Source organism: Solanum verrucosum, unplaced genomic scaffold (genome assembly GCF_900185275.1).
Source record: "Solanum verrucosum unplaced genomic scaffold, falcon-dt-bn FXZP01000252.1, whole genome shotgun sequence".
Taxonomy (NCBI): Eukaryota; Viridiplantae; Streptophyta; class Magnoliopsida; order Solanales; family Solanaceae; genus Solanum; species Solanum verrucosum.
This window is the reverse complement of record NW_026019988.1, coordinates 1530982-1548607: the sequence shown is the minus strand read 5'-3', so window position 1 is coordinate 1548607 and position 17626 is coordinate 1530982. Positions and strand designations below refer to the sequence as shown.

The 17626-nt window shown below is 34.8% G+C and overlaps 1 protein-coding gene across 1 annotated transcript; it reads left to right on the top strand.

The window, feature by feature from the left end:
* The first annotated feature begins 866 nt into the window (after positions 1-866).
* LOC125818597 (phosphatidylinositol 3-kinase, root isoform) lies at positions 867-14840 on the top strand. The gene is made up of 18 exons (XM_049498092.1): positions 867-1135; positions 5235-5334; positions 5471-5567; positions 6053-6211; positions 6315-6524; positions 7154-7332; positions 7902-8049; positions 9620-9715; positions 10126-10261; positions 10366-10487; positions 11229-11423; positions 11538-11708; positions 11999-12136; positions 12459-12613; positions 12967-13110; positions 13289-13436; positions 13540-13683; positions 14705-14840. The coding sequence occupies exons 1-17, from the start codon at positions 1024-1026 to the stop codon at positions 13675-13677; spliced, it is 2448 nt and encodes an 815-aa protein (XP_049354049.1). The 5' UTR covers positions 867-1023; the 3' UTR covers positions 13678-13683; positions 14705-14840.
* The last annotated feature ends 2786 nt before the right edge of the window (positions 14841-17626 follow it).

The window sequence follows — 17626 nt, the reverse complement described above, 5'->3', positions numbered from 1 at the left end:
GTAAAACAAAGTACTAGTATTACTAGAAAACATAAAGATAAGTTCATCATTAGACATTTAAAGAAGAGAATCTAGATCTACTCCTCTGTAGTTGAACTTCTTAAACGTTCTCTTTCTTGGTTGCCGATCGCAACATCAACTTCAACTTTCGCCATGGATTGGGGACGGACTAGGGCTTATGGAAGTGACAACAACTAGGGTTCTGGGGACAATGACGGAAGGAGGGGTTGGGAACTTTAATTTGTTTTTCCTTTTTATTTTTATTATTTAATTAATTTTCTAAAGCAGATTCATTGCTTTCACTCTTTTTTTAAAGTGTTGATACCACGCGCTGTACTGAATCAGCCAAAAAAAGTCACATAAGCTCAGTCAATGGTCATAGGATTTTAAAAAATTTATTTTAATTGAGTTTAAAGGTTTAGTTGACAAAAGATTAAGTATAAGGGTCTAGAATACAAACGTATACAAATAGAGTTCATCAGACCATTTTCATATCTTTCCCAGGAAAGAAAGCAGCCAGATCTTTTTTCGACCCTTATGAGCAAGGTCCGATAACTTTTTTTTCCCCTTCAAATAATCATCATCATAAGTTAACCAGAAATTTATATATTATTTTATGGGAGAAAAATGTAAAATAATAATAAATATATTAATTATAACACAAATAAAAATAGTAATAAAATAATAATAAAAAAAAAATGACAAAAAAGGTCCCTCACACCCTCTTGGATTTTTATTCTTGAGAAATATCGACCAATAAAAACTTAAATAAAATAAAATAAAATAAAATAAAATAAAATTCATTACATTAATATTCTCATATTTACCAATTAAAAAAATGTAATTTCCTTTTAATCAATTCTCTTGTTCATCTTTTATGGATTGTTGGAAAAAAAGTCGTTCGTTTACGCTTTACAGAGATCCCATTGAACTATAATACTTCACAGGCAAGTAAAATTCGTTGAAAATCCAAAACCCAAAAAAACTGTTCAAAATTCCTCTAAAAGTTGCGTAATCAGAGCTATGAGTGGAAACGAATTCAGGTTTTTCTTATCATGTGATATTAATCTTCCTGTTACTTACCGAATTGAGAAATTGGAAGGCAAATTGTTACCACCCAAGCTCTCTGATTCAGGTTCTTTCTGTTTTTTAACAACAAATTTCTGGGTTATTTTGTCTTATTGAGTTTACTCCCTTTTGTAGATTGTGTTGTGTTGGAAGATAGTTTGTGGGGTTTTGTTGTTGTTTGATAAATATGGTATTTGGGGTTGCTTGTAGACTATTATACCAGTTACCCTTGCTGGGATTTTGGACCCAAGTTTCATATTGTTTTAATTTTAGCTTCATGGGTCGTTAAAGCTGGGGTCTTGAGCTAAATGTTATTGTTGTTGATAAATATGGTGTCTGGGTTGGTTGCAGACTATTATACCAGTTACCCTTGCTAGGATTTTATACCCAAGTCTCATATTGTCTTAAATTTAGCTTCATGGGCCGTTAAAGCTTGGTTCTTGAGCTAAATGTTGTTGTTGTGGGGTTTATGGGTGTTTGTTGTTGTTTGATAAATATGGTATTTGGGGTTCTTCTAGACTACTATACCAGTTACCCTTGCTAGGATTTTAGACCCAAATCTCATATTGTCTTAATTTTAGCTTCATGGACCGTTAAAGCTCGGTTCTTGAGCTAAATGTTGTTGTTATGGGTTTTTTGGAGTTTTGTTGTTGTAGATAAATATGGTATTTGGGTTCTTGTAGACTATTCTATAAGTTACCTTGCTAGGATTTTAGACTTCAGTCTCATATTGTCTTAATTTTAGCTTCATGGGTCATTAAAGCTCCCTTGAGCTGAGGGTCTACCGGAAACAAACTTTGTACCTCCCACGGTGGGGAGGGGTAAGGCTTGCATATACTCTACCCTCCCTAGACCCCATTTGTGGGATTACACTGTGTTTGTTTTTGGTGGATATGTAAAGCTTGTTTCTTGAGCTAAATTATAGTACTGTGCTGAATAGGAAAAAAGAAGAGGAGTTGGGGAATAGGTAGCTTGAATATAACGGACACCTTTTTCTTCACTGCCCTATTGCATCAGACATTTGGTGTATGTTTTTTGCTATCTTTGGTATAAGTTTGGTGCCACACAACATCAAGGATGCTTTTGAAAGCTGGTCTCTGTAGCTAGTTGACAACCCCATCAGTAAAGTCTGGCAAATGATGTCCTCATGCATTTTGTGATTTGTTTGGACAGAGAGGAATCACAGATCTTTTGATGGGCTATCAACTCCTATTTCTCTCCTTAAAGCTAGATGTCTTTTCTGGTTATTTAGTTGGCTGAATTTTACTCCTACCAACTGCCCTGTAAATCTTTTGGACTTTGTCAGCTCTTCAGTTTTTGCCTAGCTTTTTATTTAGTTTGTATAGCTGGCTTTTGTCCTCTGAGCTCACTCTTTTGTACAATCTCCATCTTCTTGATGCTTTTAATGATATCATCTTACTTCATCAAACAAAATTAAAAATAAAAAAATAAAAAAATATCTTCATGGATTGTTAAGGCTCAGTTCTTGAGCTAAACTTATAGTACTATGCTGAATAAGAAAGGAAGAAGAGTATTTGGGGAATAAGTAGCTTGATTATTTCTTCAAGCTATTGGGGTTTATGGTTTTTTCTATTGTTGATAAATATGGTATCCAGTTGTAGACTGTACCAGGTTCCTTGTAGCTGTACCTCCAAGAATTTAGGGAGTTCTGAAGAAATAATGGAACTAAGTATTTTGCAGTAATAAGATTTTAGATCCTAGTCTTATATTGTCTTAATTTTAGCTTCATGGGTCGTTAAAGCTGGGGTCTTGAGCTAAATGTTATTGCTGTTGATAAATATGGTGTCTGGGTTGGTTGCAGACTATTATACCAGTTACCCTTGCTAGGATTTTAGACCCAAGTCTCTTATTGTCTTAAATTTAGATTCATGGGCCGTTAAAGCTCGGTTCTTGAGCTAAATGTTGTTGTTGTGGGGTTTATGGGTGTTTGTTGTTTGATAAATATGGTATTTGGGGTTCTTGTAGACTATTATACTAGTTACCCTTGCTAGGATTTTTGACCCAAATCTCATATTGTCTTAATATTAGCTTCATGGACCGTTAAAGCTCGGTTCTTGAGCTAAATGCTGTTGATATGGGTTTTTTGGAGTTTTGTTGTTGTAGATAAATATGGTATTTGGGGTTCTTGTAGACTATTCTATCAGTTACCTTGCTAGCATTTTAGACCTCAGTCTCACATTGTCTTAATTTTAGCTTCATGGGTCGTTAAAGTTCCCTTGAGCTGAGGGTCTACCGGAAACGACCTCTCTACCTCCCAAGGTGGGGAGGGGTAACGTTTGCATACACTCTACCCTCCCTAGATCCCACTTGTGGGATTACACTGTGTTTGTTGTTGTTGGATAGATAAAGCTTGGTTCTTGAGCTAAATTATAGTACTGCACTGAATAAGAAAAGAAGAAGAGCAATTGGGGAATAGGTAGCTTGAATCTAAAGGACACCTTTTTCTTCAATGCCCTATTGCATCAGACATTTGGTTTATGTTTTTTTCTATCTTTGGTCTAAGTTGGGTCATGCCACACAACATCAAGGATCCTTTTTTAAAGCTGGTCTCTGTAGCTACGCGACAACCCCATCAGTGAAGTCTGGCAAATGATGCCCTCATGCATTTTGTGATTTGTTTGGACAGGGAGGAATCATAGATCTTTTGATGGGCTATCAACTCCTATTTCTCTCCTTAAAGCTAGATGTCTTTTCTGGTTATTTAGTTGGCTGAATTTTACTCCTACCAACTGCCCTGCAAATCTTTTGGACTTTGTCAGCTCTTTAGTTTTTGTCTAGCTTTTTGTTTAGTTTGTATAGCTGGCTTTTGTCCTCATCTCACTCTTTTGTACAATCTTCATCTTCTTGTTGCTTTTAATGATATCATCTTACTTCATCAATCAGAATTAAAAATAAAAAAATAAAAAATTATCTTCATGGATTGTTAAGGCTCAGTTCTTGAGCTACACTATAGTACTGTGCTGAATAAGAAAGGAAGAAGAGCATTTGGGGAATAAATAGCTTGATTATTCCTTCAAGCCATTGGGGTTTATGGTTTTTTCTATTGTTGATAAATATGGTATCCAGTTGTAGACTGTACCAGGTACCTTGTAGCTGTACCTCCAAGAATTTAGGGAGATTTGAAGAAATAATGGAACTAAGCTTTTTGCAGTAATAAGATTTTAGACCCTAGTCTCATATTGTCTTTATTTTATCTTCATGGATCATTAAAGTCCAGTTCTTGAGCTAAATTGTAGTACTATGTTGAATTAAGAAAAGAAGAAGAGCATTTGGGGAATAGGTTAGCAGTTAGCCTGATTATTTCTCAAGCCTATTGGGGTTTATGGGTTTCTCTGTTGTTGATAAATATGGTATCTGGGCTGTTTGTGGACTATTCTATCAGTTACCTTGCTAGGATTTTAGACCCGAGTCTCATATTGTCTTAATTTTAGCTTCATGGATCATTAAAGCTCGATTCTTGAGCTAAATTGTAGTACTGTGCTGAATAAAGAAACAAAGAAGAGCATTTGGGGAATAGGTAGCTTGATTATTCCCTAAAGCCATAGGGGTTTATGGGTTTTTGTTGTTGTCGATAAATATGGTATCTGGGCTGCTTGTAGAATATTATACCAGTTACCTTGTTAGGATTTTAGACCCGAGTCTCATACTGTCTTAATTTTAGCTTCATGGATGTTAAGGCTCAGTCCTTGAGCTAAATTATAGTACTGTGCTGAATAAGAAAAGAAGAAGAGCATTTGGGGAATAGGTAGCTTGATTATTCCCTCAAGCCATTGGGGTTTATGGGTTCTTTTGGTTGTTGATAAATATGATATCGTGGCTGCTTGTAGACTATCTGCCAGGTACCTTGTAACTTGTGCCTCCAAGAATTTATGCAGATGTGAAGAAACAATGTACTACTACCTAACTTTTTCAATACTAGGGTTTTAGAACCTAGTCTCCTATTGTCTTTATTTCAGCTTCATGGATCGTTAACGCTCGGGTCTTGAGCTAAATTGTAGTACTACACTAGCCAATTTTCCTTAAGCCAAAAATATCATTGTTAAATCTGGATTTTAGAAAAAGGGAACCTGGGCTGACAGTGTTGTTGGTTATCATAGTTGTTTGACCTCTGAATTTACAGTTTTTGTTTCCTCTTAATTGTGTAGATAATGTTGATTCTACAACGGAGGAGAGAAAGGCAGAGCTGTATGTGGAGAGTACTTTATATATAGATGGTGCTCCCTTTGGACTTCCCATGAGAACAAGGTTTCTTTTATGACAACATATTTGAAAATTTCTAATTTAACTACAGTGGAAATTGGATGTAAAAGAGCAGTATTTCTGAATCTAAGTTTCTAACTTTTTGTACGAGTAATTTAATTGAGAATCTTTCTGTGTGCAGGCTGGAAACAGGAGCTCCATCGTTTTGCTGGAATGAACTTATTACTTTGAGTACAAAGTATAGAGACTTGACTGCGAACTCACAGTTGTCATTTACAGTGAGTCGAGAATGTTATCATCATCTTCCTTTCAGCTATAATGATGCCTTACTATTTGTTACATGTTCTTTAATCCAACATTCAATGATCTGTTGTTGTTTTTAGGAACCATCTTAATATTTGTCTCTTAACTTTGTTTCATGACTGTAGTGTTGTGCAGATTTGTTTGTTTGGGAAAGCACTGCTTTACCTACATGAACTTGTTATGTCCTGTCTGCACGAATCTCATGTTTTTTCGCTTTACCTACATGAATGTCTGCACGAATACCTCATGTTTCTTTCTTGAATTGCGTCAAATAGGAACACCAACTTTACTAAATTTTAGATTGAATAAATTTCAACATTTGGATTTGTTTTGGTGTTAGCCTTTTTTATCAAGATTTCTTTGGTTGTTATCTAGTGTCCACACATTTGCCTAATAGTTCTTTCTTGTTCAACTGCATTAGATTGATTTGGTTAACTTACATTGTTTTTTTCGCCTAAAGGTTTGGGATGTTTCTTGCGGAAAGGGTGGAGGATTGATTGGTGGGGCTACCATCCATCTCTTCAACATGAAAAAACAGTTGAAGACAGGGAAGCATAAGCTTAGGCTTTGGCCAGGCAAAGAGGCAGATGGATCTATTAATACAACAACACCTGGAAAGGTTTCTTTCGATCTTTAGCTTAACAGTATGGTTTCCATTTATTGTTCTCAAGAGACTTGGTGAGGAAATTTTTCACGTACTCAACATGGTTGGCTTCCATTAGGTCCCAAGGGAGGAACGCGGGGAGTTGGAGCGTTTGGAGAAGCTGGTTAATAAGTATGAGAGAGGACAGATTCAACGAGTTGATTGGCTGGACCGCCTTGCATTTAAAGCAATGGACAAAATTAAGGAGTCTGAAAATAGTCGAAATGGAAGTTCTCATTTGTATGTGGTTGTTGATTTTTGCAGTTTTGAACATCGAGTTGTTTTCCAGGTATCTCTTTATTAGTATGTGGTGATATTTTTGTTTTTACTTTATTTTTTAAGAAGCTCTTCTACGATTTAATTTTAATGCTTTCTACATCATTCTCACTCTACGGCTCATGATTTACCAGCTAATCATCCTATTTGTACATCACAATTTTTTTTGGATTTCCATGTCTCACTGTTACTAAAGAAGATTTTGTACAGCTTATTTCTCCCTTGAACTTCCTTGTTTATGCAGAGAACAAAAGATGAGAATACTTAGCCACTAAGAGATAAAAATTAAGCAAAAAAACAGTTAATGACCATAGTAGGTAATCTTTAACGCTGTCCCTTTAATGACATCCGATAAATTTGGACTAAATCCTAAGGAAAATGGGAAAATGAGAGAAAGAAAATCAGCAGGATCACAATTTGACAGTGTTCGTTTACTAGGTATCTTACCTGGCTATCACCAAACTATACTTACCAATTAATTTCTGGTTAGAAGTGTTCAAGTACATTTCTAGCCTAATATCTGGTGCCACAAGTATTCATTAATTTCTTTTTTAGTAATACTCTTGACAATCAACAAAGTGTTATATCGTAGTACTCGAAAGATCAAGTGCCACATGTTGATTATATTGCTTTATTGTGCAGGAATCAGGAGCAAACTTCTTATTACCGTCTCCTATTGCTTCAACAAACGAACTGGTTACTGTCTATGATCCAGAAGTGGGAAAAATAAATCCTTCTGAACACAAACAACTAAAGCTTGCTAGGAGCTTAAACCGTGGCATCATTGACCGAGATCTTAAACCAAGTATTACAGAAAGAAAGTAAGCTGCAAAACCAATATCTACCAATTTCAAACAATCAATCAACTATGTCTCACAATTTGGAGTCAGCTATATATGAATCCTCTGTATTTATTCCATTCCTATAACCTTTTTGCTTAAACTCTGTGTTTCCTTTTCTAGCCCATTGGTATCTTTCTCCACCATTGTTGGGAGCATCGTCTCAGTTAAGTCCAGAATAGTGGATATTCGATGGTACCTTATGTAGTCAAATACTCTAAATCATATCTTTGAGCAACCAAAGAACCTTGATTTTCTTATTCTAACCACCCCATTTTAGAAGCAAGATTCTTCTTCCAAGTTCCAATCTCTTTTCCATGTTTCCTCTAGTTTCTTCTACTGTGCTTATTTGTGTAGCATTTTCAGAATTCAGTAACTTTATCTTGAGGTCTTCTGTCATTACAGTTTTATTAAATGTGTAATTTTTCTTGTTGATGCCTTGATCTTTTTATTATTTCTCTATATTCAGATTCTATGTTTCTTTTCTTTTTTATTTAGATTCTGTATTCCCTTGTTGGAATGTAACCAGTTGTGTATTACATGGTTATTAGGTCAATACAAAGAATTTTGAAGTACCCTCCTACAAGAAATTTGAGTGGTGACGAGAGGCAGATGCTTTGGAAATTCCGTTTCTCATTGATGTTAGAGAAACGGGCTCTCACTAAATTTCTCCGATGTGTCGAGTGGAGTGATGTCCAGGTACAAAACAGGGCAGCTCTTTCCTCATCTGTTGTAATTCATCTTTCTCTGCTTTCTGAACCCAGTAGCTGAAGCTGCTGAACAAAATAATCCTTAATAATACCAGCCCAATAAAATATAAAAGGAAAGAAGAAAAGAAAGATCAAGTAGTAATAGAATTTTATTTTTCCTGCTTCTTGTTTCTATGTACCTTACGTTATCGGAACTGCTTTCCATAAGGAGGAAGCAGAGGAATAGCAGAAATACTTTATATCAGTCAACTACTCCTCAATCCCAAACTGGTTGGGTCGGCTATATGAATTCTCTATATCCATTTCACTCTATGCGAGATATCTTTAGTATTCACAGGATTCATCTTAATTAGACTTGTTTTACACTGGACATTAATCTACCACAACCAGAGGCAAACCCAAGATTTGAAAACGATGGGTGCACCATCAAAGACTAACACATGTTAGTTAAAGCATGTTGCGCAATACCACTTTGTGCGATAATTTTATTAGACATAGTAGTATTAATTAAATGACTTTGAGTGCAATGTTTTCTTAGTGCACTTTGCACAATGAGGTCACGTGTTCAAAACCATCCAACTGCCCTTACCCGTGTGTTTTTAAGCTTTTGTAAGCTAAATCCAGAAAGAAAAAAAAAACAGTGGGAAGGCTGTTGATGGAATTCGAACCCAGGACCTTCAACGTTGCAGGAGGTACTCTGTAGCGGTTTCAACTAATTCACCAAACTTACTTTGGTGTCACGGTGTACCTAAGACAATACATATTAATATCTCAAGGTATATAACTATATTTACATAATTACCCTTCGGGGTGGCCCAGTGGTTTGGGCTTGGGACTTCCATGTTGGAGGTCTCAAGTTCGAAACCCCTTGCCAGCGAAAGCAAGGGGTTTGCTTTCTGGGTCGAGCTCGTCGCACTGGGCTTGCCTAGTGCGGGTTACCTCTCCTATGTGGTTTGCGAGCTATTGCATAGGAGCGGGGTTTTAGCGGGTTTTCCTTGCCATAAAAAAAAACAAACTATATTTACATAATTTTTCCGAAGTTAACGGGTGCACGTGCACCCACACCTTTCTACATAGGTCCCGCCTCTGACCACAACCCTCATTCATTCAGGCTTTTAGAACCATACCTTCATGTTGGTGGAGTTGACCATCAGTAGACATAAATATTGAAATATAAAAAAGACATACTTCGGATAGATTCTTGGTTCATTGAACACCAACTGCAAACTGTCTACATTATTTCAGTACTTCCTTCTCCTGAAAGAATATCTCAGAAGACATCTCCTGAAAGCAAGTTGTTTGAACTTGTATGCCCGATGTACAGTCTTAAGGAGGAGATACCATCATCTGTAGACTGTACTTCATGATATGCATCGTCTTAATTGACCTCTTCTGGTCGAGGCATCGTTATATATATATATATAAAAGAAAAAAGATGAATAAATCAAGTGTCTGGAAATTTTCATTTTTCTTCTTAGTTTTTTATACCTTGGATATTTGCTTTACTGAACCAAGTTAAATCAAGTTCAAGATTTTTTTTTTTTTTGAATTTTATGCAGGAAGCAAAGCAAGCCTTAGAACTGATGCACAAGTGGGAATCAATTGACCTATGTGATGCACTGGAACTTCTATCTCCTGTTTTTGAGAGTGAAGAGGTAATAGTTAAGCACTGATACTTGAAGTTGTAAATGCATAGGAAAATTGTTTTCATCGTGCAGTCCAAAGTAGTTACTAATAAGAAATATTGTCCAAGAAATATAGTTCCAGAAATGTTTGAGAGAAGATTTATTTAGAGAGAAATGCTTGACCTTTGCTGCTTTGTGCTGCCGTCTAAGTCAAGGTTCTCAGGAACCCTCTCACAGGTGCTATGAGTATGGAGTACCATAGGGAAAGAAACTGTTTAGCGAGAACAAATTAGGCTGTTAGTCCTTGATAAAATTGCTCACCCTTGGTAGTAAAATGTGACTCTACTTTGCGTATTGCAGCTTGATTTAGATCGATCATTTATGTAATTTTCACATCATATTCTGATTTGAAAGAGTCCTAATTTGAAATGCTGTGACAGGTTCGTGCCTATGCCGTTAGTGTTCTTGAAAAAGCTGATGATGAAGAGCTTCAGTGCTACCTCCTTCAGTTGGTTCAAGCTCTTCGTTTTGAGCGCTCTGACAAATCTCGCCTTTCTCATTTCCTTGTGCAACGTTGTACGCTTGCTGTAATATACATCAAAGTTTTCTAGGTGCAAAGTGATGATCCATAGCTTACCAATAGACAACAGGTAACGGTTTCATTTTTTTTTCCCTCGCAGCATTAAGGAATGTTGAGTTGGCAAGCTTTCTCCGATGGTTTGTAGCAGTGGAACTTCATGATCCAGCATATGCAAAGCGCTTTTATTGTACCTATGAAATTCTGGAAGAAAGTATGTTGAAGGTGGGATATCTGTCATTATTTCTCATATATGCTATTATCTTATTGCGATAATTGTCTGAATATGGATAATTATATTTTAATAAGAAATCTGAATAGAGTGAGGTTCTAGTTTTAAAAACTTCTTTGGTTATGCCATTTCACCAGAAATATGCACATATTATATAGTCTATATTATACATTACTTCCTCTATTCCAAATTATATGACACTCTTCCCTTAATAGTTTGTTGCAGAAAAACAAGGACGTTATGTATTTGGGAATTCTTCAACTTAAAAACTTTTCATTCTATCTTTATTGACATTCTCTTACAGCCATAGAAATGTCATCACTTGTTGAAGTCTCTCTTTCTTTATCAAATGCCAGACATGTGCTAAAAGTCTCTTTTACTTCATTAAACACCGTGCTCGGTCAAAAACCATCATATAAAATGAAACGGAGGGAGTATATATGATATCATACACATACATACATATGTTTATACACACATATATAGTGGGAATGATGTAGGAAGCATTAGAAGATCTTTTTATTTTATTTTAGTTGTGTTTTTGGATTAAGGAGAAAATACCATGTTGTATGGAGGTGGAAGACGGTGTATGACTCAAGCCGAGTCACATGTACACCTTGTACATTTTTTATGACACCGACTTGGTGTTATTAACAAATACTTTTGGTTTATCAACAAAAAAGTTACTCTTAAAAGATTTTTTCTGGTTATTGACTACATCTACATAATAATAGTTAGGAGCTGGTGCAAGTGGAGATGAAGATGGCTATAAGTTGTGGCAGAGCTTGGTGCGCCAGACTGAATTGACTGCTCAGTTATGCTCTATAATGAGGGATGTAAGAAATGTTCGCGGTGGCACACAAAGGAAAATTGAAAAGCTTAGGCAGCTTCTTTCTGGCCTCCTTAGTGAGCTCACTTACTTTGACGAGGTAATTACATTGTTTAATGGGTCTACTTGACATCAAAGTAGTAACTTCTATAATATATGCATATTACATTTAAATTTTCGAAATCACAATATGCTGATTATTGATTTTTTGTAGCCAATACGATCTCCTCTTGCCCCTGATATGTTGATCACTGGGATCATCCCATCAGAGTCTTCAATATTTAAAAGTGCATTGCATCCATTGCGGTTGACATTTAGAACAGCAAATGGTGGATGTTGCAAGATCATATTTAAGAAAGGAGACGATCTTCGACAAGACCAGCTGGTATATGCTCAATAATTTAGATTGCTTTTGCTGTAACCATTTTGAAACAATTGGTTTGTTGTGAATTATGTTTTGGTTTGTCTTCGCTGAGGGAACAAGAGGGGTATTCTTATCCTGACTTTCTCACATGAGAAAGAGATGAGATTGACAGATACAGGCATGCCTTTCCTATTGGTTATAGGGTCAGAATTAGTTTCAAATTCATGAGGGAGCCAACTAATTATTGTAGGCTTTTACCGTAAAAGAAAATTTCCGAGAGATAAAGAATGTACTGACTTCTAGTTATTCAGGTTGTCCAAATGGTGTCACTTATGGACCGATTGCTCAAATTGGAGAATCTTGATTTGCATTTGACTCCATACAGAGTATTGGCAACTGGACATGACGAGGGCATGTTGGAATTTATCCCATCTAAACCGTTAGCACAGGTATTTGATCTATAATGTCAATAAAACCATTAAGGGGCTACTCTCAAACGTCTGCATTTAAGATGAATTACTTCTATTATTGTCTTGGATCCTTTTTAAATCTAAAGCTCCAAGCACATTGTGCTGCAGCACCCCCGTAATGCCAATGTGTGTCGAATACTACTTTAAGTTGATTGTCTTGTACTTTTCATTTTGATGACATTTTACTGGAATTCTAGATGTTCTCATAAATTTTCGATTTAATCTTTTTTTATTAAGAAGTTTCTGCGTACAAATATTATATTAAATAGCAACTAAGTCTACCCTTAATTTGTTTTATCAGATTATATCAGAGCATCGAAGTATTGTAAGCTACCTGCAGAAGTTTCATCCTGATGAGAATGGACCATTTGGTATTACTTCTACATGTCTTGAGACATTTATAAAAAGCTGTGCTGGTTACTCCGTCATCACGTACATATTGGGCATTGGGGACAGGTGACTTGCTGTAATTCTTTCTTTATCTTTCCACTATTGAAGTGTCCTTGTAAGTTCTAGATAATGTGTGCAGGATTTATGATAATCTTAAAATCCTTAAGTGAATAAGTTAAGTAGATTGCTGCCAAGTCGATCACTGTCAAGTTTAGAGAATATAACTACTGTAACTGTAGATATGTGTTGCTTCGGAGGCAAATAACAGTTTTTATGAAACTTCTAATAATTAAAACTGAAATCAGCAATCAAGTTTGACGTCATTGGTTCTCTAACATCCACCATCAAGGTTATTTGAAGTGATATATTATTTTTTTGAAACTGAATTATGTTTAATAATCATGTTTTTTCATATGCAGGCATCTTGACAATCTTCTTCTAAGAGATGATGGGCGTCTTTTCCATGTTGATTTTGGTTTCATTTTAGGTCGAGATCCTAAGCCCTTTCCACCGCCAATGAAACTTTGCAAAGAAATGGTTGAAGCTATGGGTGGAGCCGAAAGGTACCTGTATGAAAGTCATCTAATATTTGCTTTGAAGTGACCTATCTCAAGATTCTAACCAAGTTTTGTCATAGCTCCTCTTGATTTGGGAGTTTTCATTCAAAAAATCGTCTGTATGGATATGTGTTTGATGAAGCTCCAAGAGCAATGTTAAATTGTTCCTCTTATTTTCTTGCAGTCAATACTACACCAGGTTCAAATCCTATTGTTGTGAAGCATACAACATTCTACGAAAATCAAGCAACCTCATATTAAATTTGTTCCATTTGATGGCCGGTTCCAATATTCCTGACATAGCTTCTGATCCCGAGAAGGGCATTCTTAAGGTTGCCTTATTTATCTATTTGCTTACCTATTTTACGACTTTCATGTTCGTTTAGATCACTCCTCATATTTCCCTCTTCTGATATAACTTTGTATCTTTATTAGCTTCAAGAGAAGTTTCGGTTAGACTTGGACGATGAGGAATGCATTCACTTCTTTCAGGATCTTATCAACGAAAGTGTTAGTGCATTATTTCCGCAAATGGTTGAGACCATTCACCGTTGGGCCCAGTACTGGCGTTGATTATCGGTAAAAGTTCTTTTTGTTCAAAGATCATTCTTTCAATTCAGGTAAAAGCCAATGATGTGCTTTTCCCCAAAATGTACCTAGGTTCCTAAAACTATCCAGACTCGGCATGCAGTAACCTGGTTCTACAATGTTTGATACTCCCTTCGTTCAATTTGTTTGTCTTACTTTCCTTTGTAGTCTGTTTCAAAGGAATGTCTCTTTCCTTTTTGACAACTCTTTTATTATAACTTTCAAATGACATGTTTAGACCACAAGATTAAAATGTGTTTTAGTACACTCTACACATCTTTAGTTTGGGACCACAAGATTCAAAACTCTTTTACTTTCTTAAATTCTATGTCAAGTCAAAACCAAACACACAAATTGAAATGGAGGGAGTACTTGATAACACTTACTTTGTACTCTGGCTGGCTTCCTGGTTTTATAAGTTGTGCTAGTTAGGCCTTAAATGGTTGGAGTACATAGTCACATGCTCAAAGGTTCATCATTGACTGCTTTTGCTACCCGTCCCATGAGAGTACCTCATTTCAAACTTGTATTGATTGGAAATCTTGTGTTATCCTCATCTATATTGCTTGGACTCTTCAAAAATGTAACCAAGTGCGTGCCAGATCCTCCGAAAGTAGTGCAATTCTGGAGGATCCAACACGGTTACCATAACGTTTTTTGGAGAGATCGACCTATATAGATCCTCATTAAGTATAAATAATTTGTGCTCACACAGTACATTGGATTCTGCAATGGGTATCATTATCTGTTGCTTCATTTGCTTTGTATTTTGTTGTCATATTTTCTTGATGCTTGCTTCAATTACTTTTCTTTTGAGCCGAGGGTCTAGTGGAAACAAACTCCTACCTCACAAAGGCAGGAGTAAGGTCTGCATACATCCTACCCTCTCCAACCCCACTTGTGCGATTGCACTGTGTTTTTTGTTGTTATTGATGTACAATATAATGGATTAATTGCTTTCTGGTTTAAACACCAACTTGATATGGCTTTCTTTGGTATCCACTTGTTTCAGGTTGGTTGATCAGTTTGCTGTTGCAGAATGAAATTGATGCTTAAGAGCATACATACTAATGCTTGTGTTTTTTTTTTGTACAGTTAACTAGCATTATATTGTTATATCTATACATAATGTTTATATATGGCTTTTTCAAGAATATCTGTGTTAACTTCTCCCTTTTTTGTGTCTATGATTTTCATTTCTAACTTACTTTTAGCTTTCTGGTTGTGTTTTGACAAAGCTGTTGAATAGCAGGTTTAATGAAATTCAAGGTTTCATGTGGAGTAACTAGCTGTACTAATCATTCTTTGTTTCAAATCCTTTAAATGAATAGTATGATCACTTTTTTTGCAGAGCTTCAAACCTCAATATTCATTGTTTTATTGTGACCTACCTGAACTATTACCTTTTTGTGAGTTTCATATCTCAATTGTCACTCTCTTTGTATTAAAACACTCCTTGATGCCAAATTGACCTAAATTATACACACGAAAGGTAATCAAATTCATGAATTCGGGTTTTATGACAAACATAGTAAGTATTGATAACACAAACATTTTTTATGGATATACCAAGTTTCAAGCCAAATGGAATAATAAGTCAACAATATTCAGAAAAATTAACATCATATACATAAGTGGGAAGCTCCAAAGTGAAAAGTTGAATTACCATTTTGCACCTCTACTAAATTAAAATTTGATTAAATATAAATATTTTAATTACATAATGGTAGAATTTGAAGTCCTTAAGCCCTTTAATAATTAAATTATCATTTTCTTGTTAAATGAGTACATTTATATTGCTTTTAATCGTAATCATAGATCTCATAATGGAAGAATTTGAAAAGTTATGAACTGGAAAGTCATTCATCACTTTAATGTAGAAATCAATTTCAGAATTAAAATTTGTATTTAAAGGTCATTTTCTAATGCTATTTAAGAACCAACTTACAAAGATGGAAGCTCACATTTGGAAATCGAATTAAGGAAATTGCATAATTCAACATGAGAAGATAAGATAGTTAGAAGTTGCAAGCGAGGATAACCAAAAAAATGCTGAAAATTGATAATCAAGAAGAAAAAATAGCAGCGGAAAAAAAGAGAGTAGATTTAATACATGTGTAGTATTAAACAATGAACAGTCTTATGTTGATATGTTATCTTTAACAATAACAAAGTTTTCTTTTCAGGGCATGAAGACTTTCTTTGCAATATCCTCAACTTCGTTCTTGCTTTCTTTCTCCATTATAGAATTTTTCTTCCATGAAGCATTTAGAATTGTATGGGTGTTGTACTTGAAGTATAGATATCAATTTAAGGTATATGTAGAAATTTTCTTATTGTGCATTTAAATGAGAACCATTAATCATTTTAGTTATTCATTTTTGCACATAAGAATATATCATATGTTTGGACCTAATAACATAAAAATGTAACTCATTATTTTAGTTACCAAACTAAATTTTGTAGGTTCATCAAATGCCTAATCATTTGACATACAATAAAGAAGTTGTTTGAATACATTGATTGTTCATCTATTTTAAATTATTATTTTTTGAATAGCTTGTGATACTGATTAAAATAATGTGATTTTGACAGTAATTCATACATTTCACAAGACTCACGTGCAAAGCACGTGTCCAGGACTAGTGTATTAATACACATGAAGAGTAATCAAATTTATGAATTTGGTTCCGTAATCATAAAGTGACTAAATGAATGATGTTATTTATGACAAATATGGCTGAGTATTGATCATTAGGACATTCTCGATGGCCATATCAAATTTTAAGTCAATCAGAGTCTATTAACAATATTCAGGAAAATCGACATGTACTAATATATACGAAAAATAATCAAATTGAGGAATTTGAGTTATATGACGATAAAATGACTAAATGAACGACGTTTGTCATGGCAAACATGGTGAGTATTAACCACCAAAACATTTTTGACGGATACACCAATTTCAAGCCAAACAATTTCTGTTAATATTTAGGAAAATCAACACTTACTAATACACACGAAGATTAATCAAATTTATGAATTTGGATTTCATGACCATCAAATGACTAAATGAAAGTCATAGAAAAAATGGTAAATATTGATCACCAGAACATTTTAGATGGACACAACTTTCAGAACAAACAAAGTAAGTCAATAATATTCAAAAATATCAGCATGTAGTATACACACAAAAAAGTATTCAAATTCATGAATTCGTGATCCATGACAATGAAATGACTAAATATACGTTGAAAGTCATGGAAAATATGGGGTATATTTTTTGTTTTGATTTCAGAAAAAAACTAGAGATCCTGCCCCCTTTACCTAGAAAATTATGTCATTTTTATAGACACGCCAAATTTTAGGTCAAACAGAGTTGACCAACAATATTTAGAAAAATCAATATGAACTAATACACACAAAAAGTAATTAAATTTATAAATTCGAGTTTCATGGTTGTAAATGACTAAATGAATGATGTTTGCCATGGCTAACATGGTTAGTATTGATCACCAAGATATTTTCATCAAATACACCAAATTTCAGGCCAAACAAAGTCTGAAAACATTATTCAAGAAAATAAACACGTACAATTACACATGATAAGTAATCAATTCATGAATTCAAATTTTATGACCATGAAATGACTAAATGAATGTCGTTAGTCGTGGTGAATATAGTAAGCCAAACATTATTGATCAGTAATATTCAAAAAACCATATGTACAAATACACACGAAAAAGCAATCAACTTCATATATTCAGGTTTGATGACCATGAAATAACTAAATGGACGCTGTTAATCATGGAAAATGATGAGTATTTGATCACATGGACATTTTCAATGGACACACCAAATTACAAGGCAAACACAGTCAGTCAACAATATCTAGAAAAATCAGCATATATTAATAAACACAAAAAGTAATCTA